The sequence below is a fragment of the Danio rerio genome, chromosome 4 (assembly GCF_052040795.2).
Source record: "Danio rerio strain M-AB ecotype USA chromosome 4, GRCz13ab, whole genome shotgun sequence".
Lineage (NCBI taxonomy): Eukaryota > Metazoa > Chordata > Actinopteri > Cypriniformes > Danionidae > Danio > Danio rerio.
Window position 1 is genome coordinate 5,775,771 of NC_141024.2, and position 24,830 is coordinate 5,800,600.

General features: G+C 39.8%; 1 protein-coding gene and 2 long non-coding RNA genes across 6 annotated transcripts in view; 2 read left to right on the forward strand and 1 right to left on the reverse strand.

Annotated features, from left to right (window-relative positions):
- The window catches only part of strip2 (striatin interacting protein 2), a 42,567-nt gene extending 32,575 nt beyond the window's left edge, over positions 1 to 9,992 (forward strand). For all 4 annotated transcript variants that reach the window (XM_087247912.2, XM_087247914.2, XM_087247915.2 and 1 more), the window contains 7 exons: positions 602 to 699; positions 796 to 922; positions 5,298 to 5,398; positions 5,490 to 5,556; positions 5,719 to 5,823; positions 7,459 to 7,663; positions 7,889 to 9,992. In XM_087247912.2, the coding sequence (XP_087104038.1) occupies positions 602 to 699; positions 796 to 922; positions 5,298 to 5,398; positions 5,490 to 5,556; positions 5,719 to 5,823; positions 7,459 to 7,663; positions 7,889 to 8,139 (954 nt within the window). In that variant the 3' untranslated portion in view covers positions 8,140 to 9,992. The remainder of the gene's footprint in view (positions 1 to 601; positions 700 to 795; positions 923 to 5,297; positions 5,399 to 5,489; positions 5,557 to 5,718; positions 5,824 to 7,458; positions 7,664 to 7,888) is intronic.
- A 1,424-nt stretch (positions 9,993 to 11,416) lies between these two features.
- On the forward strand, positions 11,417 to 15,041 carry LOC141381565 (uncharacterized). Its single transcript, XR_015482519.2, has 6 exons — positions 11,417 to 11,572; positions 12,883 to 12,981; positions 13,156 to 13,480; positions 13,778 to 13,827; positions 14,184 to 14,226; positions 14,605 to 15,041. It is a non-coding gene; the product is annotated as an uncharacterized LOC141381565 (long non-coding RNA).
- A 5,081-nt stretch (positions 15,042 to 20,122) lies between these two features.
- LOC148679902 (uncharacterized) lies at positions 20,123 to 22,030 on the reverse strand. Its single transcript, XR_015942201.1, has 3 exons — positions 21,788 to 22,030; positions 20,570 to 20,668; positions 20,123 to 20,402 (listed from the first exon to the last, which is right to left on the reverse strand). It is a non-coding gene; the product is annotated as an uncharacterized LOC148679902 (long non-coding RNA).
- Positions 22,031 to 24,830: the final 2,800 nt, after the last annotated feature.

Consider the following 24,830-nt stretch of genomic DNA (forward strand, 5'->3'; position numbering starts at 1 on the left):
GGAGTTTGCTTGTTTACCCCGTGTCCGCCTGGGTTTCCCCCGGGTTCCCTGGTTTCCTCCCACCGTCCAAATGTGCTTTATAATATAGAAAAAATAAGCCTAAATCTATAAGCCTAAAGGTTTTACTCACAGGAAGTTCGCCTTGGCCTCAGCAGCAAGGGAGTTTGAGCTAGACCTGAACTCAATCTCCCCTCGCCCTGCGAAAGGGGGGAGCCCTGGGCTCGAGGATCCCTTGATCTGAAGTGTAAAATCTTGAATTACTTGTTTTTACAAAGCTAATTAATTAAACTAAAAAGTAAGTTGCATTATATTTGTAAAAAAAAAAACTCAAATAATATTACCTTAATTTATTTACGTAATGCATTACTTGTTACTTGGAAAATTAACATTATTATGTCACTATTTTGTCACATTACTCATCATACATCACCCCCAACACTGTTCATGAGGATATCAGAATCTTCTTGAAATAAGACATCAGGACTGAAGAGAGAGAAAAAAGACTCCTGTTTTGAATAATGCATTATATTTGATAACGGTGCAGTAGATAATGCATGCATCCCTTCATACAATCCTAGTAACCTAGTTATTCTCTTTGTAGATTGCACTTTTGAAGCTGCTTCTGGCTGCGGCTCCAACCTCCAAAGCAAAGACAGATTCAATCAACATCCTGGCTGATGTTCTACCAGAGGAGATGCCGTAAGTCTGTGTGTTTGTACAGCCGAGCATGAAAAGAGCAGCGTGGTTTGATTTAGACACACAGCAAACGTTCCCAGTGTTTGTGTTTGGAAACAGAATCACCGTCCTCCAGAGCATGAAGCTGGGCATTGATGTCAACAGACACAAGGAGATCATCGTCAAAGCCATTTCAGCTCTCCTGCTACTGCTGCTCAAACACTTCAAACTCAACCACATATACCAGGTCAGACTTTTTTTATTTGCCCTTCCTTGTGTCTCTGAAGCAAAAGTAACCCTGCGTTTCGCTAAAAAGGCTCACTGTCAATGCGCTATTCATTTCAAGGCTTAAAAGGGGTTTGGCCAAGCACTTAAAGGGATAGTTCACCCAACTATTCTTTCATCATTTACTCACAATTCAATTAAAATTTGTCCATTACATGTTTTTGCAAGCCAAAAAATTGATCATACATAAAAAAGGTAACACTTTAGAATAATGGTCCGGTATTTACTAACAATAACTAAGTATAAATAATTTTGTAAAGCATTTAATAATGATAGTTCAACATGAACTGATGCATTATTAAGATGCTAAATTGTGTAGTTAAGGTGGCTTGAGACCGTTCATATTACAACCACCAAACTAACACTAAACCTCCAAACTGCTCCGACTCGGGTTGCTATATCTTTTCCAACTGATCCGATTTACTGACCTGGAAAATTCAGAAAAATCCCATTGACTTAACATTGGACCAAACTTTGTGACCTCATAACTTTGCATCAGACTGCCATACAGACTTAATGTTGTGCTCATTTAACTCAGACTACCAATCTGCTAATCACTGATGACGTTGAAACTTTTTAGCCACACCCTAGCAACCACTTACGGTACCCTAGCCAACTTTTCAGCTTAGTCCCTTTATTAATCTGGGGTCGCCACAGCGAAATGAACCGCCAACTTATTCAGCATTTGTTTTATGCAGCGGATGCCCTTCCAGCTGCAACCCATCACTGGGAAGCCCATACACAGTCATTCGCACACATACATAAACCATGGACAATTTTGGCTCACCCAATTTACCTGTACCGCATGTCTTTGGACTTGTGAGGGGAAACCGGAGGACCCGGAGGAAACCCACGTGAACACAGGGAAAACATGCAAACTCCACACAGAAATGCCAACTGACCCGGCCGAGGCTCAAACCAGTGCTATGAGGCGACAGCACTACCTACTGCGCCACCGCGTTGCCCCAGTAAACAACATTTTTAATAATATCTTCTTTTGTGTTCAACAAAAGACAGAATCTCATATTCAAGAGTTCACACTTGGCTGATGATTGATAATAAAGCATATTTGGCATGCTGTCCCGGGAAAGAGCCCTGAGCTCATGAGATCTTCGAAACTGGGGCTTCCTCCTGTTTGCAGGAAGAGAGGGGAGTTTGAGCTCGGGTAGATCTCGATGAACTCCCCTGACTTATTTCTGGCTAATAGAAAGGCTAAGAAGAGATGTAAACTTGCTAAGAGCTTGGCTATTGTACTGATTTGGTATCTTCAATTTACTTGGGTTCTGTGTTTTGGCACTCTGGGAGGAAACCAGAGAACCTGTGGAAAACCCACGCGAGCACAAGGAGAACGCGCACTGTAACTCCACGCAGAAATGTCAACTGGTTTAGTAGGAACTTTAACCACAGAGAGGGTGGGAGGTGGGGGGTTTATTCAAGACGAAGAGACTGAGATAAGAAAACTCTGGTTATTTATAGTGAGTTAGGAATCATCTGATTGGTGAATCAATCGTGAGCTGACGCAGGACCAGCTGAGAGCAATCATAAGCACGTGATCCTCTCAAAATTAGTTCATAAAAAACTTCACAAAGTCTTAAAACCACATGAGGGAAAGTAAATGATGTTCATTTTTAGCTGAGCTAAATTAATCTGAACTTTTAAACGAAAAAAAGTCTCTAAATTCATTAAAATGAAAGCCAAATGTGCCATATTCAGAGTCTGTGTTCCTCGGCTGGATCGGTCAAACCCCCTCATGCACTGAACCAGATTTTTCCAGTTTAATCCCATCTATATCGTGAAGATTTACGGAGGGGGTTGTTTTTACTTCTTTGTTACTTCGATTGCTGTTTGATGAGCTGAAACGTCACAATTCTTGAGTAGTTTTTTTGGGACTACTTAATTGTGTTATATTCAATCCACTTGAATTGGATAAGACTAATAAGTTAACTAATAAATTAATTTCCTGATGTTGTCCCAACAAAATTGATTGTGTGAAACCAAGCATTTTTTTACAGTGTAGCAAAAATGTGTGTTTTTGGAAATAATTACTGATTTATAGTGGGACAAAACTTATAATTAAACAAAATTGACTCACACAAAACAGCTTTGCAAATTAGTGGTAAATACGCAAGCAAATGTCTAATTTGCTTATGTAAAAACATTTGACCAAACTCGTAATACTTAAAATGTTTTCAATTCATCATCATCTTGTCTCAGTTCTTGAGAAATCAGGGAATTTCTCTCCTCATACATCTAAAAATATTAGCCGAGGTCGAGAACCAAATGTTCCAATGCATGATGTGCTTCATCTTGTCAGCACAGCTCAGATTAATCCTGCATGATGAGCGTCACAAATTATGAAAAAAGATTATAAACGCCGTCCTCTACTGGTGGAGAATGGCAGTGGTGATTATTATAGCATTTATTTTTGTCGTTCCTGTTCACCCTTTCTCCTCATGCTCATCCTGCAGAGCTCTGAATTCATACAGCGCTTATAATCAGTCAAAGCAAGCCTGTATTCCTTCCTTCCACTCCATCTCCGTTTCAGTTACTCAATCACTCACTTTAAACAACAAGAACGGACGTCAGCATTGCTGATCTGCTGACATTTCCCGCTGAGCTGACGTACAGTTAATTCTGGGCGCATCTTTGACAGATTTTGCTCATTATCGTGATAAATAGAGTAGCAAATCACCCTTTGGTTTGCAGCAGAGAGAAATGAATGTCTTACTAGTGACAGCCTAATGAAAGCTCCTGCTCTTCAGAGATAGACGGAAGTTGGCAGTTAATTATAGATATTATGGGCAAAACTGACTTCATCTACAGCAATGGATTTAAAGGGTCATTCCTTTTTATTTTAACATTTAATTGAACACTTTTTTTTTTTTTGGAAATAGGCTCATTTTACAAGTGCCCTAGAGTTAAATAGTTGATTTATACTATTCTTATTAATCCATACAGCTGATTTTCAAATCTGCCAGCAGCACTTTTAGCTTAGCTTAGCATAAGTCATTGCATCAGATTAGACCATTAGCATCTCACTTAAAAAAATAGGTCCTATAAAAATAGCTTGACCATTCTGTAGTTACATCTTGTACTAGGGTGCTTTCACACCTGTGAATCGATTCAGTTGTTCCGAAACAGAGATTGTACAATTGTTACATTGTTGCTCTTTGCTCTTGGAGCAGTTCGCTTTCACACTGCAAAGTTTCTAATCGGAACAAAGAGCTAAAACAAGTCACGTGCGAGTAAACTCTCCTCACATTGGTCAGAGTGTCAGGGTTTATTTTGCAGCATCCCGCTCAGCTGTCAGGAGAGGTGGTGGTTTGGTGGTGATTGACAGGGTGCGCGCGCACGACGTGTCTGAGGAGAGACGCGGTTGGGGAGGGGTGAGAAGGGTGCGCGACGATGCCTATTTGAGGACCGGGAGGGAGACGCGAGATTACCGGGAGATCATCACTCGTTTGCGAGCATCCGGAGACTCGCGAAACTTCCCGCCATACTCATAATTCTCTCTTCATATAGCCGTAAGCCTATTACATATCCATAAAACACTGTGATATAACCGCACTCGGATCGCTTTCTCACTGCAATCGAACCGCTCCAGGGTTCGTTTCAATCAAGCCGAGACCACCTCATTAAAGCGATCTTGGAGCGATTACTTTGACGCGGAACAGAGTGCGATTGCCCTGTTCACATATGCCAAACGAACCGCGCTAACTGGGCAAACGAGATACGTTCCGAAACAAAAGTGTAGGTATGAAAGCACCCTAAGACTGAGGATGCTTCCACATCTAGACTTTTGTTTCAGAACCTGTCTTGTTTGCCCAGTTAGAGTGGATAGTTTGGCATAAGTGAATCCAACAATCGCACTCGGATCGCACCAAATCAAACAAACGTATGAACAACGGTACAAGATTGAATGATGGTCGTCGTCCGGAGGGGTAAGGGAAATCCAGGAGCTCCACTCCCTGCAACCGTTGCACCACAAATAAGCTCCCCGAACCCTGCCGGAAGTTCCTTTTTATAGCAGCCAATCAGAGCATGAAAATGAGTAGTGGTTTGGATCCAGAAATAGCATGTCACATCATGAATTAACAAGATGCTAATGGTATAATGCAGTTCAATGATTTATGCTAAGCTAAGCTAAAAGAGCTCCAGTCAGACCCGTAGATCAGCTGAATGGATTCAAAACTGGTTAAACTGGACTGTTAAACTCTATGGGAGTTGTAAAGTGAGCCTAATTCCAAAAAGAAAGTTAGGTGTTTCTTTAATCTAGTGCATTATATACTCTGATGTACTGATATATTTTAATATATATTTCCCCTTGATCTGTACAGTTTGAATATGTGGCTCAGCATCTGGTGTTTGCCAACTGCATCCCTCTCATCCTCAAATTCTTCAACCAGAACATCATGTCTTACATCAGTGCCAAAAACAGGTAGACATTTCAATCTATGCTTCTTCAAATCAACTTGCGCATCGGAAAGTCTTTAAACCATGTATTGTTTTGTTTCCTCTTCTGATGGCAGCATTTGTGCACTTGATTTCCCACACTGTGCGGTTCACGAAATGCCTGAGCTCACCGCTGAAAGTCTGGTAATTATACAATACACCACTTTTCCTTTGTCAAGTTCTTTACTAAATCTCAAGACTCATTTCATGTGTGAAGTAAGAGGCTGAAGAGGTATAAAAAGATAGAAGTTGTATTTTTTAAATGCTTTTTTAAGATACTGATTGTATGTTTGTGTGTGTAAATAGGAAGCTGGTGACAGTAATCAGTTTTGCTGGCGTAATCTGTTCTCCTGCATCAACTTGCTGAGAATCCTGAATAAAATCACCAAGTGGAAACACTCAAGAACTATGGTGAGACAAAGAAAATGACCACATTTAATATTCTCTATATGAATAATTCAGTGCGGCACGGTAGCTAAGGGCTTCACAGCAAGAAGGTCACTGGTTCGAGTCCTGACTGGGCCAAATGGTGTTACTGTGTGGAGTTCTCACAGTATGGGTGTGGGTTTCCTCCAGGTGCTCCGGTTTCCCCCATAGTCCAAAGACATGCGCTATAGGTGAATTGGATGAACTAAATTGGTCGTAGTGTATGAGTTTGTGTGTGAATGTGAGAGTACATGGGTGTTTCCCAAGGCTGGATTGCAGCTGGAAGGGAATCCGCTGTGTAAAACATATGGCGGAATAGTTGGCGGTTTATTCCGCTTTGGCAACCTCTAATAAATCAGAGGACAATGGAAAATGAATCGAATAATTGTCAAAAATGTCATTTGTTGATGTATTTTTTTTATTAATTTGCTTTCATTTTTATTACTATTAAACACTCTTCAACATATTGCATCATATAATAGATCCACTATCGTACAAGAGACAGAATACATATAAATGGTGATATACGTGAAAAAAATATCTAATGGAATAAATCAGTAGCATCTATAATTGTATGATGCAATCTGTTCATGTAGAGAAAATAAAGGGAAAGAAAAGTTCTTAAATTTGATCATACAATAACTTCAAAATTAATTTAGAGCTATTTATGTATGAATGATTACATGTAAAAGATTAAATGCACCTTACATATTTTTATAAACACAATTTGACACTGTTAAAAGGATTGAATAAAGAGAATTAAATAGAAATGATCTTGCATGTATTTGACATTATATTGTATTACTGCAGATTGACTGTGTGTACACTTTACAGCTGCACTGTCTACTCTACTCATACCTCAGAGGGATAGTTCACTCATAACATTTTGAGTTTTATATTCTGATGAACACTGAAACAAGATATTTTCCAGAAAGCTGGAAACCTGTAACTATTGTCTTTCATTCATTCATTCATTCATTCATTTTCTTGTCGGCTTAGTCCCTTTATTAATCCGGGGTCACCACAGCGGGATGAACCGCCAACTTATCCAGCACGTTTTAACGCAGCGGATGCTCTTCCAGCCACAACCCATCTCTGGGAAACATCCACACACACTCATTCACACTCATACATTACGGACAATTTAGCCTACCCAATGCACCTGTACCGCATGTCTTTGGACTGTGGGGGAAACCAGAGCACCTGGAGGAAACCCAGGCAAATGCAGGGAGAACGTGCAAACTCCACACAGAAATGCCAACTGACCTAGCCGAGGCTCGAATCAGTGACCTTCTTGCTGTGAGGCAAAAGCACTGCCTACTGCGCCACTGCGTCGCCCTATTGACTTTCATAGTAGACAAAAAAACACACAATAGAAGTCAATGGTTACAGTTTTCTAGCTTTCTTCAAAATATAAAAAGAAAGAAACTCAAACTGGACCAAGGAAAGGATGAGTAAACAATGACAGCATGTTCAGTTCTGCGTTTATTATCGCTTTAACGTTTTCTGATTGATGTTAGTATAGTAATGTACACCTTTTTTTTAAAGCTGCTTTGAAACCGCAGTTGTGAAAGTGCTGTACAAATAAATAAGAATTGAATTGATTTATTTCGTTTGCAGATGCTTGTGGTGTTCAAGTCTGCTCCTATCCTGAAAAGGGCGCTCAAGGTCAAACAGGCCATGATGCAGCTCTATGTCCTCAAACTACTCAAGATCCAGACCAAGTATTTGGGACGACAGTGGAGAAAGAGTAACATGAAAACCATGTCTGCCATCTACCAGAAAGTCAGACATCGACTCAATGACGACTGGGCATATGGAAACGGTAAAAGTCTGAGTTTTGTCTTGTCAGGGGTGTTGAGGAAAAGACTTTAAGTTGGTATTAAACAAAAGTTGCTGTATTTTTCGATCTTGGTTTGAGCCCAGAATTTTTATTTCCATGCATCTTTATTTGAACATTTCTAAATGTTTCTTTGATTAAGCTAAAGTTATTCTGATTATTCCTGTACACAATGCATTCTTTCAAATAATTCTACATTCCTCCTACCAGATATTGACGCTCGACCATGGGACTTCCAGGCGGAGGAGTGTGCGTTACGCGAGAGCATCGAGAAATTCAACACACGGCGCTATGATAAGAATCAGAACAGTGAGTTTGCACCAGTGGACAATTGCCTTCAAAGTGTTTTAGGTCAGCGCGTGGACCTGCCCGAAGACTTCCATTACAGCTACGAGATGTGGCTCGAAAGAGAGGTTTTCTCCCAGCCCATTCAGTGGGAAGGTCTGCTGCAGGCCCAGTGATAGCAGTGATCATTATTATAAGACTTTCTTATTTAACCGACACAATTACTGTGGCTCACGATCGACACACAAACACTCGAAGCAATGAGGATCTGGCATTCCTGTTCTGTTATGAAATCTTGTACATAGAGATATATGTGTGTATGTGTGTGAATATAAGATGGTAATCTTCCTTTGGTAAATCTGAGAAGAGAGCATCTGGTACTTTGGGCAAACACAAATAGAATATATATATATAAATATATATATGAGAGAGAGATGGAAGGATGATATGGTCTTTTTCAATAACTGAAGCACAATTTAGGTACAATAACTGCACAAATACAGTATTCTAATGCATATATATATACTTCAGATTTATTTATATGGTCTCTCACCGTGTCTGACTGTGGAAATGTTGAAACTTTATGTACATATGAAGAGTTTATGAGGCAGGGTCTCTTTCAGAAAGCTGTCTTTGACGTGTTGACAGGTTTTTTATTCATTTTTTTTCAGTCTGTAGCAGCAGGAGTGTGTGTGTGTGTGTGTGTGTGTTCTTGAGAAAGCAGTGAGTCATCTCTTTTTGTCCCCATGAAGCTCTGCACATCACACACACACACACACCCCAGAGCAGCACAATACACACACATTCAAAGTGTCCTTGGTGACTTTACCGTCACCCACACTAAACATGTCGCTCACTGAATGGTGCTGGTTTTTAACACTCGATTTGATGTTCTTGTTATTGAGACACATTGTGTTCTGAGATTATTAGACAAGGTCTTGTGAAGCTGACGCTGTGAACCAGTGTCTTTTTATATGTAGCTATGGAAAAACTTGATTTACTGGGTTTATCAGGTGTGGGTTTGAGCAAAGTGTTTATATTTGTTTTATTCTATCAAGGTCTGATAACTTTTCTTCATAATATATACATCGTCAAAGTGAAGTATTCTTATATGGAGCATTAGTTTATGTTCAGAAAATGGTGGTTGGTCGGAAAAACAATTGTAGCAATTAAAAATAAGTGTGTATGAGTGTTTTCCATTGATGGGTTGCGGCTGGAAGGGCATCCGTTGCGTAAAACATGTGCTGGATAAGTTGGTGGTTCATTCCACTGTGGCGACCCCAGATTAATAAAGGGACTAAGCCGAACGAGAAAAGAAAATGAAGCAACGAATGAATAAAAAATCAGCGTTATAAATAATGATTTTTTTTTGCCATCGTTTGACTGTAGTAAAAACCAGTGTTGTGTTGTCTAAAAATGAGCATAAACACCTGTAAATGGCACAGTTTTATTATTTTATGCAAACAAAATGAATCATTAGTTCACATTTTACTCAAACAGAACCATGTTGTGTTGCTTTTCTGTTGCTAAACTTATCAAAAAAAGTGTGCCATGTTTTCAGACATGTTTATAATCATTTAATTATATTAATATACTGAATATAATTATTAGACACATTTGAGCTTTTTATTTTCAAAAGAAGTGTTATCACACCTAGAGTCAAACAAAAAAATCCATCTTAAACACATACATGTAAATCCAGAGTAATTGATTATTTTTAATTGGTCTTTAGTTTTTTTTTTTTCCATAGCAGTATATATAGACTTTATATACACTTCACTGTTCATCATGTTTGTTTTTACAGGGTTGCTCACGGTATCATTTATTATTTTTTATATATTGTCATTGTTTTGTACTAAATTAAGGTGCTGTGTAAATGAAACTACCTATGATGATCCATGCCAAATGCAGCACTACCACATTTTTATATGCACACTGATTTGTTGTATTTGTACTGCATTGTATGTGAATGTGACAAATTGATGTAAGAGTCTTTAATAAATTAATAAATTATGAGGAGAGTTAATAAAACCTTGAGTGACAGATCTGTTCTGTGTGAGATTGTTTTGAGAATCTGTTAAAAGCAAAAAAAATGTTCGCATTTATTGGATGGAATTTGCAGTGGTGAAGTTTACATAATTAAGACTCAATTTGCAGATGTGTAATTCACAAAAATCACCACAGGAGGGCGCAACATTATAATCGGCTTTATTTTTAGATGTGTAATTCACAAAAATCACTACAGGAGAGCACAACAATAAAATCGGCTTTATTTTCAGATGTGTTATTCACAAAAATCACCACAGGAGGGCACAACATTAAAATCGGCTTTATTTTCTGATGTGTAAATCACAAAATAACCACAGGAGGGCGCAACATTAAAATTGGCTTTATTTTCAGATGTGTAATTCAGAAAATCACCACAGGAGGGCGCAACAATAAAATCGGCTTTATTTTCAGATGTTTAATTCAGAAAATCACCACAGGAGGGCGCAACATTAAAATTGGTTTTATTTGCAGATGTGTAATTCACAAAAATCACCACAGGAGGGCGCAACATTAAAATTGGTTTTATTTAAAGATGTGTAATTCACAAAAATCACCACAGGAGGGCGCAACATTAAAATTGGTTTTATTTGAAGATGTGTAATTCCCAAAAATCACCACAGGAGGGCACAACATTAAAATTGGTTTTATTTTCAGATGTGTAATTCACAAAAATCAACACAGGAGGGCGCAACATTAAAATCGGCTTTATTTTCTGATGTGTAAATCACAAAATAACCACAGGAGGGCGCAACATTAAAATCGGCTTTATTTTCAGATAAGTAATTCACAGAAATCACCACAGGAGGGCGCAACATTAAAATTGGTTTTATTTTCAGATGTGTAATTCACAAAAATCACCACAGGAGGGCGCAACATTAAAATCGGCTGTATTTAAAGATTTGTAATTCAGAAAAATCACCACAGGAGGGCGCAACATTAAAATCGGCTGTATTTGAAGATGTGTAATTCAGAAAATCGCCACAGGAGGGCACAAAATGAAAATCAGACTCAATTTGAAGATATGTAATTCTGAAAAACCACCACAGGAGGGCGCAACATTAAAATCGGCTTTATTTGAAGATGAGTAATTCAGAAAATAACCACAGGAGGGCGCAACATTAAAATCGGCTTTATTTTCAGATGTGTAAATCACAAAATAACCACAGGAGGGCGCAACATTAATATCGGCTTTATTTGAAGATGTGTAATTCACTGAAATCACCAAAGGAGGGCTCAACTTTAAAATCTGACTCAATTTTCAGATGTGTAATTCAGAAAATCACCACAGGAGGGCATTGTTAAAATCGTTCATGCGTGCCGTTTTCCCTCCGCTCCACCAGGCGGCGAGAGCCGTTTTCACCTCCAGTCTGACACCTTTCAGTGATTGACCACCTGGTGACGCTTGATGACGACAACCACAACAACACACGCAGATCCTGCAGATGACAGATATTAATATTTACACTTTAAACACAAATATTACCAGCTAATCTGCAAATTTAACCGACACACAACCCGTTACAATGGAGGACTCGAGCTTGTCACGCGACTCAGCCGACAGTAAGTGGATTTCCTCATGTACAGCAGATGTGTTGATAGTTGTTGCGGTGCATTTACAGTCTGTCAGTGTTTAATCCACTGATATTCACATCATCAAGAGTAAGATGCGTGTCTGTGTTGATCCTGCAGTCGTTGTGTGAAGCTCTGGTGTTTATTTCTGCTGTTAATTCTTCTAGTGCTGAACACTGTAGTGAGAGTAAATGACAGGATTATTTAAAGTGTCCAGATATGAAACACATGAGATGAAGGACACTTTGCTGATGTTAGTGACTGCTGTTCATTCCGTTTCATTGTTTCTGTAAACTAGTGATGATGTTCAGAGATCTGTCAATATTTTAATCAGGCTTTTTTATTCAGTGTTGCTGTTTTGTGCTGTAAAACTGTATTTAACACCAAAGTGAACAGTAAAACACTGATGCAGCATCACTGAAGTATAACAGAGTCTGCTGTGATTTATCAATATCAAACATTTATGTTCAATTTAATCATTTTAAATCCTGAAATTCAGTTTGAGTTTGAAATTGAGTTTGTTGTCTCTGTAATCTCTTGTTGTGATGTTTTGTTGGTCTGACAGATTAAGAGTCCTCAGTCTGGGTTTAGTGGACAGAAATTGACTTTAATGATGGAAATCTGCACATGTTATTAACACACACACAGCAGACAAGCATCAAACACACTTACTGAAGGAGGGAAATAGTGTTTTTGTTTCTGTTCAGTGTTTATATGTCAGTTCTGTGGCCTGTAAGAGTCATTTAATTAAAGCATCATTAGAAGTAAACAGAGAACAACAGTAGATGAATAACAGTGACTGATGGAGCATTACTGCAATATACCATCTATCTGTCTGATGTTGCATGTTTTATATGAGATATTAACAGAGATATTTCTGAATTATCATTGACTTTAAGACATGTAGTGAGTCTAGTAATGTCCGAATGTCTCTACATAATAACTGATGTGTTGTGGAGTGTAAAGCAGAGCTGTGTGTGTGTGGACAGACTCTGACTAATGATGTTGACAAACATCACCACAAATCTATTAGATTAGCAAATGTGTAATGCAGAAATATCTCCACAGGAGGGCGAAAAGCTGAAATTAATTCAGTTAGATTTGCAGTGGTGTAATTCACCAACATCACCACACGAGGGCGAATATTTTAAATTCAGTACATTAGCGAAGGTGTAATTCAGAAATATCTCCACAGGAGGGCGCAATATTTTATACATGTGTAATATTTGTGTATTTGTCTATTTGTCTAGCTCAGATATTCAGTGTGTAATAATGTGTGTATTTGTGTGTCGACTCTACAGGATCAGTGAAGTGTTGTGGACTGTAAGCCTGTTGAACAGAAGCAGAGACGTGTGGACAGACACTGACTGTACTGATGATGATCATCTGCTGCTGCACAGGTGATGTAGATCATGTCTGTGATTGTGTGTGTGTTTTGTCTTGCACATGTCGGTTACCATCATTTGCTTTGTGGAGGGTCACTCCTCTACAAAGTAAATGATGGTAACCGAAACGGGTGGGGAAGGGACGAAGGTCCAGAATTTTTATACAGTTCATTTTAAATTTTTTGGCAGGCTGTAAAGTATAACCCCTGCTGGACACGGCTCCGGAAGCTCCAGGGGGAGACCGAACTGGTATCCCCCCTTCTTCAGGCGCGCCTCACACTCACTCACCATTCACACATATCGCAGAGTTCTGGCTGGGACCGATACCAGCAACCCCTGAAGCCGTGGGGCAGCGCTCTTACCACAGAGCCACAGATCTCCTGTCTGAACACTTGCTGGAACTGATGCTTGAGCTGTGTCTTGATCTGAGCTGTGATTGGACAATAAACTAGTTAAAGTTTGCCTGCTCTGGAGTTTGAACCCACATCTCTCCAGCCTCCTCCTTCATGCACAGGTGTTTATCCACTCACACCACTGTGCTCTTCACGTTCAGAGAAAGCTTTCAGTCCTCTTTTATTTGATCTCAACAATGTAGAGTCAGCAATAGCAGGATTTGAACTCAGGACTCCAGGATTGAAGGGCAACGCTTCTCGCCTGAGCCACTGAGACTGACATCTGCTTCAGGGTTTACAATGAAGTTCACTAGTTTTTTAGTGAAGATCAAAAATCAGCCAAACAGTCAAACACCTTCTATGTATTTTCGGCACAGTAAAGGAGACATTTCTTAATGTTTGTATGTTTTTATTCACAGCACAGATGGAAAGTAAAGGAGTGTGAAGAGAAGACGCGACTCAAACACAGGTGAGACAAATCTCTAAAATGCAGTGATGCTGCTTTTGAATCACTGATTCAATAAGCTCAGAATCTTTAATTTGATTCTTTAAATTGATTCTTTGATTTGAATCATTAATTTGAATCTTTGATTTGAATCTTTGATTTGAATCTTTGATTGAATCAGTGGTTCAGAGCACACATTTTTCTGCCAATTCTGATTTTAGAAAGATGCTCAACAAAATCCTGAGATGTCAGTGTTTCTCCACTAGAGGGCGCTGATGTGATGAATCTACAATATAGTTTAAGCTGATCTTTAAAACAAATGAGCTGAAATATTGAAAAGCATCAATCATCACCACTCGACTCTCTTTATCTTCACACAGACATTCAGCCTGAGCTAGAAGAGACGTCTAGAAGAACCAGACGGTAAGAGCATCTTACTTTAGCTGACTCTGTCTGACCAAATCAACAAGCTCAGTTTAGATGACAGACATTAATAATCATCAGACATTAATAATCAGCAGACATTAATAATCATCAGACATTAATAATCAGCAGACATTAATAATCACTGAAGACTAGAACTAGAACATGATGCCTGATGGGAATTGTTCAGCCTCAGATATCATGTTCAGATGCTCTGATGTGTTCAAGAGCAGACGTGTGTGTATTGAAACAGGCCCGTAATCAGGTGGACATTATAGGTAAAGCGTGTAAAGTCAGGGCTTCATCAGTGAGGATATGATGAAGAACCACCTTCCTCTTCCTCATGGCTTCAGTTCACATGTAAATCTGTATTTCCAGATCCTGCACATGGCTTCTCTTTTCTTGAAATCCTCAGCGTGTTTCAGAGAGCTGCATGAGCTGAACTGAGTCCATCAGAGACGAGAGAGAGACGACATGTGCAGCGTAATGAACAGATATCAGTGTAGATCCATCACCAGAAGACATCTAGTAAAACAAAACAACACATCAAGAGGTTATTTACCAGATGCTGCATCCACTGATTCAGTTCTGAGTGCAGGAGCAGAAAGGCTGACGTCCATCATGTGCACTGATCACATAATCAGTCTTCTTCTTATTATTAGTTTCATGTCAGACTGCAAACAACACTAATCAGGTGCATATCGCCACCTACTGTATCGGAGTGTGCAGGAGGATCATGTGCTGGAAATTGACTTTTAAAAGTCAGATATTAGTCTTGAGTCATCTCTTTTAAAGTTATTAAATGTGTTATGCCATTTTTGTGTAATTTGTTTATCTTTTCATCTCAGCTGGACTTAAGATTAATATATTACTTTTTAAAATGAACTTTTCCCAGTATATATTTTCTTTCTTTTGTTAAAGCATTATAATCATTATTATATAATCCTATAATATATCCTAAATCCTATAATCTAGCTGTGTATGCTTCAGATATCCTACAACAGCTCCTCTGCAAATGTGTGTCTCCTCAGTGATTGACAGCTAATATAAATCCGCCTCCAGCAATAAACTGACCGTCTGTCTGGAACTCGCAAACACGCACACGCGGAGTGATACAAACTGTGAACAGTCTCAATGTTGTTCGGTCTGAATATTACTCCGCTCTGAACTCCTGGACTAACTTGTGCAACATAGAGTTTATTTGCTTTATAAATGTGCATATTTAATTATTTAAAGTGTAAAGAGCCAATTAAGCTACTAGTTTTGCTTAAACTAATATAATCTGCGTCACAAACCCAAATCGCTGATCAAACACGACACACATCAGGATGAACTGAGGATGAATTAGCTTTACACACACACACACTACAGGCAGATCACCGTGTGTACACACTGAACACGTGCTTAATTCAACAGCATCAGTCTTACCCTCTCAGTTGAGTGCACAGAGTTAACTCACGATGTTTTGCGAGTCGAAATCATGTCAAAATGATGACTTTGTTTACAACTGGGTGAGTTTAAAGCTTCAGTCTCCTGTGTGCTGCTGCAGCTCGTGTTGATCCTGAACTGCAGTTCTCCAGCGCTCCACTAGACGGCGTCACGCACTGACAGACGCACAGAGACACGCCCCCAGCAGCGACAGAACACATGATGACAGCTGAATCAGCTCGTGTTTACTGCTTAAATAACTGCTCTAAAAATGCAGTCTTCTGTCTTTTAGAGGAGCTGAAGCTTTGCTCGCATCATAAACCTCCAACTTTAATGAGCAGCAGTTGAAACAGAGACGGTTTGAAGGCCAAAACCTTCAGCAGTGGGTGAGTTTCAGCATTCATTTACTCTTATTGTGTTAATATGATCATGTTTGAGTGCTGTAATGAAGAGCACATCAGTATATTCAGAATTAGAGCTGCACTGAATTAATGATGTTGCTGATCGAGCTGTTTAGGCAGCAGAGAAGTGAAGGTTAGTGTGTGGATGATTAATGATGTTATTATCTTAAAAACTGTTAGATTCTGATTGTTATCATTTATATTTGGACATTTCTGTGTTTATTTCTACATTCTGATGTTTAAATCTTATTTTATCGTGTTTTCCTCCTTATTTTTATTATTTTTTTTCTATTTGACATCTAAAAATGTGCTTGTGTTAACCAGAAGCTCCTGCATTAGTGTGGCTGATGATGGTCCAGTGGTCAGAGCACATGGCATGAGCTCTGAACCCTCACAGAGGACCTGAGATCAAATCCCTCCTCAGAGCACGAGGGATCTTTAACATATTTATAATGAAATTGCAGCTAATTTACAGGTAAAGAGTCAAACATGAACTCCTGCAGGTGTTCAGACAAGAGATCTGTGGCTCAGTGGTAAGAGCTCATCATCGTTCATCCATCACAGTTGATCTGGGTTCAAACCCCACTTCAGAAGATTGAGTCAACACAAGTTTATTTTTATTCAATTCTTTATTGTGAATTCACAGATCAGCAGTCCAACATCATTTCCAGCAGGTGTTCAGTCAGGAGATCTGTGGCTCTGTGGTAAGAGCGCTGCCCCACGGCTTCAGGGGTTGCTGGTATCGGTCCCAGCCAGAACTCTGTGATATGTGTGAATGGTGAGTGAGTGTGAGGCGCGCCTGAAGAAGGGGGGATACCAGTTCGGTCTCCCCCTGGAGCTTCCGGAGCCGTGTCCAGCAGGGGTTATACTTTACAGCCTGCCAAAAAATTTAAAATGAACTGTATAAAAATTCTGGACCTTCGTCCCTTCCCCACCCGTTTCGGTTACCATCATTTACTTTGTAGAGGAGTGACCCTCCACAAAGCAAATGATGGTAACCGACATGTGGAACAGACACACACACACAATCACACACATGATCTACATCACCTGTGCAGCAGCAGATGATCATCATCAGTACAGTCAGTGTCTGTCCACACGTCTCTGCTTCTGTTCAACAGGCTTACAGTCCACAACACTTCACTGATCCTGTAGAGTCGACACACATTATTACACACTGAATATCTGATCAAACAATAGACAAATATACAAATATTACATACGTAGGAAATATTGCGCCCTCCTGTGGAGATTTCTCTGAACTACACTTTTGCGAATCTTGAATTTACTGAATTTAAAATATTCGCCCTCTTGTGGGGATTTTTGTGGACTGCACTGCTGCTGTTTTAAAATGCTGAAAGTTTTTCCCTCCTGTGAAGATATTTCTGAATTCTGCACAATTCAGTTTTCTTTTTGGTCTCACCTGTTAATTTCCCTCCTAACAACATGTGTGTGTGTGTGTGTGTGTGTGTGTGTGTGTGTGTGTGTGTGTGTGTGTGTGTGTGTGTGTGTGTGTGTGTGTGTGTGTGTGTGTTTAACCACTTTTCACCTTTTAAAGCTAAAACTCAAACATCTGATCATTCATAAGGGATTATTTTAGCTCTTTTTATACAGAAATTCAGGACAAATTATTGATTAACATTGTGGAAATATCAAACCAATATAAATGTAACATAAAACAATTCCCAAAAGCTGATGACTACAGACTTGACATCTAATATCGATAAATGAAGTGCAAAACATAAATATTGAACATTTTAGCTTGTGACTTTCTCACTATGATGTTCTTTAATCCAGATCGTCATTTAGCCTGTATGTAATTAATGCATCTCTCATCAATAAACACATTTAATTTATCTGACGAGCTCTTATATTGGGGATGCAGAATGTTTTCATTACTTACAGATTTAATTGACCAACAGAAATATGATCATAAATGCCTTATAAAGATGACTGGCTGCTTTTTAAAAGATCATATATTGTAGTAAGCCATTCATTAAGTTTAGAATTATAAGTATTTCTGTTGCTGTATGAAAACACAACGAGTGGATAATAAAAAATCTTGTGAACTCAGCAAGAGGCATTAAAGCGCAGTTTCCATCCGCTCCACTAGGCGGCATCAGCGAGCTGCTCTTTTAGCCTGAACACCTTTGACAACAGCGCCACAGATCATCACAGGTACACCGTTTTACTGGCGTCAAGTTGAGCTCCAGCAGATGACAGCTCAGTGCCAGACTCATAATGTCAGTCAACAGCAGATATTACAGCCTGACAGCGAAGAAAAGCCACACCAAGTGCAGAAATGGAGAGTAACGCGACTCACCTGTAAGTGACTTTGCTCTGTTGGTTTAGTTTGTAGTGATGTTGTTGTAGTGTTTGTGTTCAGTCATTGCTCTCTCTCTCTCTCCTCTGCAGCAGTGAAGATACACACGTGTGTTTGTTGTGTTTCTGCTGCACATCTTTCCTCTTTCTGACGCTCCTCCACACACTCCTCCACATCCAGGCGGATTCACAGCTCCAGTAAAGGTATTTATGAGCTCATATTTCCAGTAGAGAGTCCAGAAAGTGTGTTTGTTGTGCTGCTGCTCTGTCGCGTGTATGTTGGGGGAGGGACTTTCTGTAGAGAGCATGTGATTGGCCAGATTTGGTGTAGAGTCATCAGTACAGTATGAGGAGACTTTAGAGGTAAATGATGATATTTACAGTGTTTAATTGTGTTTAGTAACATTTAAAGCCACACAAGCAGCTGTAAGATCATTTGAAACATGTTCATGTGTCTGATTGAAGAATAAGCATGTTTGTCACATTTTGAATAGTGAAATATAATAATATATTCGCATATGATGCAGTTTACATTTATTTAAAATAATTTACATTTGATATGAATTATTTGTGTTTATTTAGGTTTTTTTTTCAAAATGTGCAGAATGTGGTTATCCTCCCATTGGAGAAAGAAATGTGGGTTTATATGTGTGGTGATGGTGTAGTGGTCAGAGCACACAGCATGACATCTGAAGCTGTCACAGCATACCTGGGTTCAAATCCAAGCACTGCTGCTGCTTTTTACTGCTGAGATAATCAGAAAAACAACATAGTAATGTTATGTGTGTGTTCCCACTCTAATTACCTTGCACTTGCAGCGGTGTGAGCCAGACATCGAGGTGGGTTTCGTACCCAGGCCTCTGTCGTTACCTTGTCCACCACAATCTTGTGTTCATCCACTAGCCCATCATGGCTTTCAGTCTGTCAGCTGCTGTTTGGGCCACACTGTTTGATTGAATTCCAGCAACCGAAAGTAAAGTAAGCAATAGTGGGATTTGAACCCATGTGTCCTGTATGTCAGGCGGAGGCTCATCCACTGAACCACAGGGCTTGACATCAGGCAGTCGTTGTTTTGTGAGCCAAATTACAAAGAAACATTTGTCAAACCTTGTTCATGATGAAAACAGTGATAAAGCCTCATTCAGACACATTGATCACCATCTAGACTCAGTGGCTCAAGTCATAAACTATTGATCTTTAATCAAGGAGACCCGGGTTCAAACCTCACTATGGCTAATGTCCATCTTGACCTCATTATACTGACCAGGAGCCCCTGATGATGGAACGAAACCCATGATGGGTAAATAAACACAAGTTCTCTGAGGAAGAGACTCATAAAGACAAGAGTTCAAATCTGACTTGTATGTCGATTTGGTAGAAATGAGATTCGATCCTTCACACTTCTAAATAGCAGGCGAACGCTCATCCTTTGAGCCACAGGGTTTGACATTTGCCAAAAGGTTTTTTGTGGCCCAAATTACAAAGAAACATGTGTCGAACCTTGGTCGGTATGAGAATAGTGGTAAAGCCCCAATCTGACCTCAACTTTGCTGTCCAGACTCAGTGGCTCAGGTCTTAACGTATTGAGCTTTAATCTAGGAGACCCGGGTTCAAACCTCACCATGGCTAATGTCCCACTGAGTTCATTATGTTCATCAAGATGATGGACGCTGATGTGAAACTAATGATGGTTGATGAGTGAATAAACACAAGTTCTCTGAGGAAGAGACTCATAAAGACAAGGGTTCAGATCTGACATATATTCTTGTTTTATTGAATCAGCTCACACACAGGTCAGCAGTCCAACATCAGTTCCAGCAAGTGTTCAGACATGGAGATCTGTGGCTCTGTGGTAAGAGCGCTGCCCCACGGCTTCAGGGGTTGCTGGTATCGGTCCCAGCCAGAACTCTGCGATATGTGTGAATGGTGAGTGAGTGTGAGGCGCGCCTGAAGAAGGGGGGATACCAGTTCGGTCTCCCCCTGGAGCTTCCGGAGCCGTGTCCAGCAGGGGTTATACTTTACAGCCTGCCAAAAAATTTAAAATGAACTGTATAAAAATTCTGGACCTGCGTCCCTTCCCCACCCGTTTCGGTTACCATCATTTACTTTGTAGAGGAGTGACCCTCCACAAAGCAAATGATGGTAACCGACATGTGCAAGACAAACACACACACACACATGATCTACATCACCTGTGCAGCAGCAGATGATCGTCATCAGTACAGTCAGTGTCTGTCCACACGTCTCTGCTTCTGTTCAACAGGCTTACAGTCCACAACACTTCACTGATCCTGTAGAGTCGACACACAAATACACACATTATTACACACTGAATATCTGATCTAACAATAGACAAATATACAAATATTACATATGTAGGAAATATTGCGCCCTCCTGTGGAGATTTCTCTGAACTACACTTTTGCAAATCTTGAATTTACTGAATTTAAAATATTCGCCCTCTTGTGGGGATTTTTGTGGACTGCACTGCTGCTGTTTTAAAATGCTGAAAGTTTTTCCCTCCTGTGGAGATATTTCTGAATTCTGCACAATTCAGTTTTCTTTTTGGTCTCACCTGTTAATTTCCCTCCTAACAACGTGTGTGTGTGTGTGTGTGTGTGTGTGTGTGTGTTTAACCACTTTTCACCTTTTAAAGCTTAAACTCAAACATCTGATCATTCATAAGGGATTATTTTAGCTCTTTTTATACAGAAATTTAGGACAAATTATTGATTAACATTGTGGAAATATCAAACCAATATAAATGTAATATAAAACAATTCCCAAAAGCTGATGACTACAGACTTGACATCTGCAAAAGTGCAAAACATAAATATTGAACATTTTAGCTTGTGACTTTCTCACTATGATGTTCTTCACTCCAGATCGTCTTTTAGCCTGTATGTAATTAATGCACCTCTCATCAATAAACACATTTAATTTATCTGACGAGCTCTTATATCGGGGATGCAGAATGTTTTCATTACTTACAGATTTAATTGACCAACAGAAATATGATCATAAATGCCTTATAAAGATGACTGGCTGCTTTTTAAAAGATCATATATTGTAGTAAGCCATTCATTAAGTTTAGAATTATAAGTATTTCTGTTGCTGTATGAAAACACAACGAGTGGATAAAAAAAATCTTGTGAACTCAGCAAGAGGCATTAAAGCGCAGTTTCCATCTGCTCCACTAGGCGGCATCAGCGAGCTGCTCTTTTAGCCTGAACACCTTTGACAACAGCGCCACAGATCAACACAGGTACACCGTTTTACTGGCGTCAAGTTGAGCTCCAGCAGATGACAGCTCAGTGCCAGACTCATAATGTCAGTCAACAGCAGATATTACAGCCCGACAGTGAAGAAAAGCGACACAGAGAGCAGAAATAGAGAGTAACGCGACTCACCTGTAAGTGACTTTGTTTCGGTGGGTTTGTTTGTAGTGATGTTGTTGTAGTGTTTGTGTTCAGTCATTGCTCTCTCTCCTCCTCTGCAGCAGTGAAGATACACACGTGTGTTTGTTGTGTTTCTGCTGCACATCTTTCCTCTTTCTGACGCTCCTCCACACACTCCTCCACATCCAGGCGGATTCACAGCTCCAGTAAAGGTATTTATGAGCTCATATTTCCAGTAGAGAGTCCAGAAAGTGTGTTTGTTGTGCTGCTGCTCTGTCGCCTGTATGTTGGGGGAGGGACTTTCTGTAGAAAGCATGTGATTGGCCAGATTTGGTGTAGAGTCATCAATACAGTATGAGGAGACTTTAGAGGTAAATGATGATATTTACAGTGTTTAATTGTGTTTAGTGACATTTAAAGCCCCACAAGCAGCTGTAAGATCATTTGAAACATATTCATGTGTCTGATTGAAGAATAAGCAGGTTTTTCACATTTTGAATAGTGAAATATAATAATATATTCGTATATGATGCAGTTTACATTTATTTAAAATAATTTACATTAGATATGAATTATTTGTGTTTATTTAGTTTTTTTTTTCAAAATGTGTAGAATGTGGTTATCCTCACATTGGAAAAAGAAATGTGGGTTTATGTGTGTGGTGATAGTGTAGTGGTCAGAGCACACATCATGACATCTGAAGCTGTCACAGTATACCTGGGTTCAAATCCAAGCACTGCTGCTGCTTTTTACTGCTGAGATAATCAGAAAAACAACATAGTAATGTTATGTGTGTGTTCCCACTCTAATTACCTTGCACTTGCAGCGGTGTGAGCCAGACATCGAGGTGGGTTTCGTACCCAGGCCTCTGTCGTTACCTTGTCCACCACAATCTTGTGTTCATCCACTAGCCCATCATGGCTTTCAGTCTGTCAGCTGCTGTTTGGGCCACACTGTTTGATTGAATTCCAGCAACCGAAAGTAAAGTAAGCAATAGTGGGATTTGAACCCATGTGTCCTGTATGTCAGGCGGAGGTTCATCCACTGAACCACAGGGCTTGACATCAGGCAAGTGTTGTTTTGTGAGCCAAATTACAAAGAAATATTTGTCAAACCTTGTTCATGATGAAAACAGTGATAAAGCCTCATTCAGACACATTGATCACCATCTAGACTCAGTGGCTCAAGTCATAATCTATTGATCTTTAATCAAGGAGACCCGGGTTCAAACCACACTATGGCTAATGTCCATCTTGACCTCATTATACTGACCAGGAGCCCCTGATGATGGAACGAAACCCATGATGGGTAAATAAACACAAGTTCTCTGAGGAAGAGACTCATAAAGACAAGAGTTCAAATCTGACTTGTATCTCGATTTGGTAGAAATAAGATTCGATCCTTCACACTTCTAAATAGCAGGCGAACGCTCATCCTTTGAGCCACAGGGTTTGACATTTGCCGAAAGGTTTTTCGTGGCCCAAATTACAAAGAAACATGTGTCAAACCTTGGTCGGTATGAGAATAGTGATAAAGCCCCAATCTGACCTCTCCTTCACTGTCCAGACTCAGTGGCTCAGGTCTTAACGTACCGAGTTTTAATCTAGGGGACCCGGGTTCAAACCTCACCATGGCTAATGTCCCACTGAGTTCATTATGTTCATCAAGATGATGGACGCTGATGTGAAACTATTGATGGTTGATGAGTGAATAAACACAAGTTCTCTGAGGAAAAGACTCATAAAGACAAGTGTTCAGATCTGACATATATTCTTGTTTTATTGAATCAGCTCACACACAGGTCAGCAGTCCAACATCAGTTCCAGCAGGTGTTCAGACATGGAGATCTGTGGCTCTGTGGTAAGAGCGCTGCCCCACGGCTTCAGGGGTTGCTGGTTCGATCCCAGCCAGAACTCTGCGATATGTGTGAATGGTGAGTGAGTGTGAGGCGCGCCTGAAGAAGGGGGGATACCAGTTCGGTCTCCCCCTGGAGCTTCCGGAGCTGTGTCCAGCAGGGGTTATACTTTACAGCCTGCCAAAAAAATTTAAATGGAACTGTATAAAAATTCTGGACCTTCGTCCCTTCCCCACCCGTTTCGGTTACCATCATTTACTTTGTAGAGGAGTGACCCTCCACAAAGCAAATGATGGTAACCGACATGTGCAAGACAAACACACATGATCTACATCACCTGTGCAGCAGCAGATGATCATCATCAGTACAGTCAGTGTCTGTCCACACGTCTCTGCTTCTGTTCAACAGGCTGACAGTCCACAACACTTCACTGATCCTGTAGAGTCGACACACAAATACACACATTATTACACACACTGAATATCTGATCTAACAATAGACAAATAGACAAATATTACATATGTAGGAAATATTGCGCCCTCCTGTGGAGATTTCCATGAACTACACTTTTGCAAATCTTGAATCTACTGAATTTAAAATATTCGCCCTCTTGTGGGGATTTTTGTGGACTGCACTGCTGCCGCTCTAAAATAAGGAAAGTTTCTCCCTCCTGTGGAGATATTTCTGAATTACACCACTGCGAATTTGATGAATTCTAAATGTTCGCCCTCGTGTGGTGATTTTGGTGAATGACACCACTGCAAATCTAATAGTATGAATTTAAACATGTCGCCCTCCTGTGGAGATATTTCTGAATTACACCTTTGCAGTTCAGTTGATTTGAAAGATTGTGCTAATGTTTTTCCTGAACTTCGGCACAGCAAATGTAAAGCACTGAGATTTCACCTTCCTGTGGCGCAGCTGTAGTTATGTGTATTTTCCTCCACTGATGCTGACAACCAGAAACATTTTATTGTGTAAAAGGAAGCAGGAAGTCTTGAGGTCTAAACTAAAAAAAATATTATTAAATAGAGACTTATCATCAAATGCTAAATATCACACAGTTTTTATGGGGATCTTCAAATGACAGCGAAGCTTGAGTAAACTGAGGTCATCGTGAGCACAGATCTGCTTCCTGTTGAAGCGAGTCGTTTTCTGTCTTCATCTGTTCCAGGAAAGATCAAAATCTGTTCTTGTTGA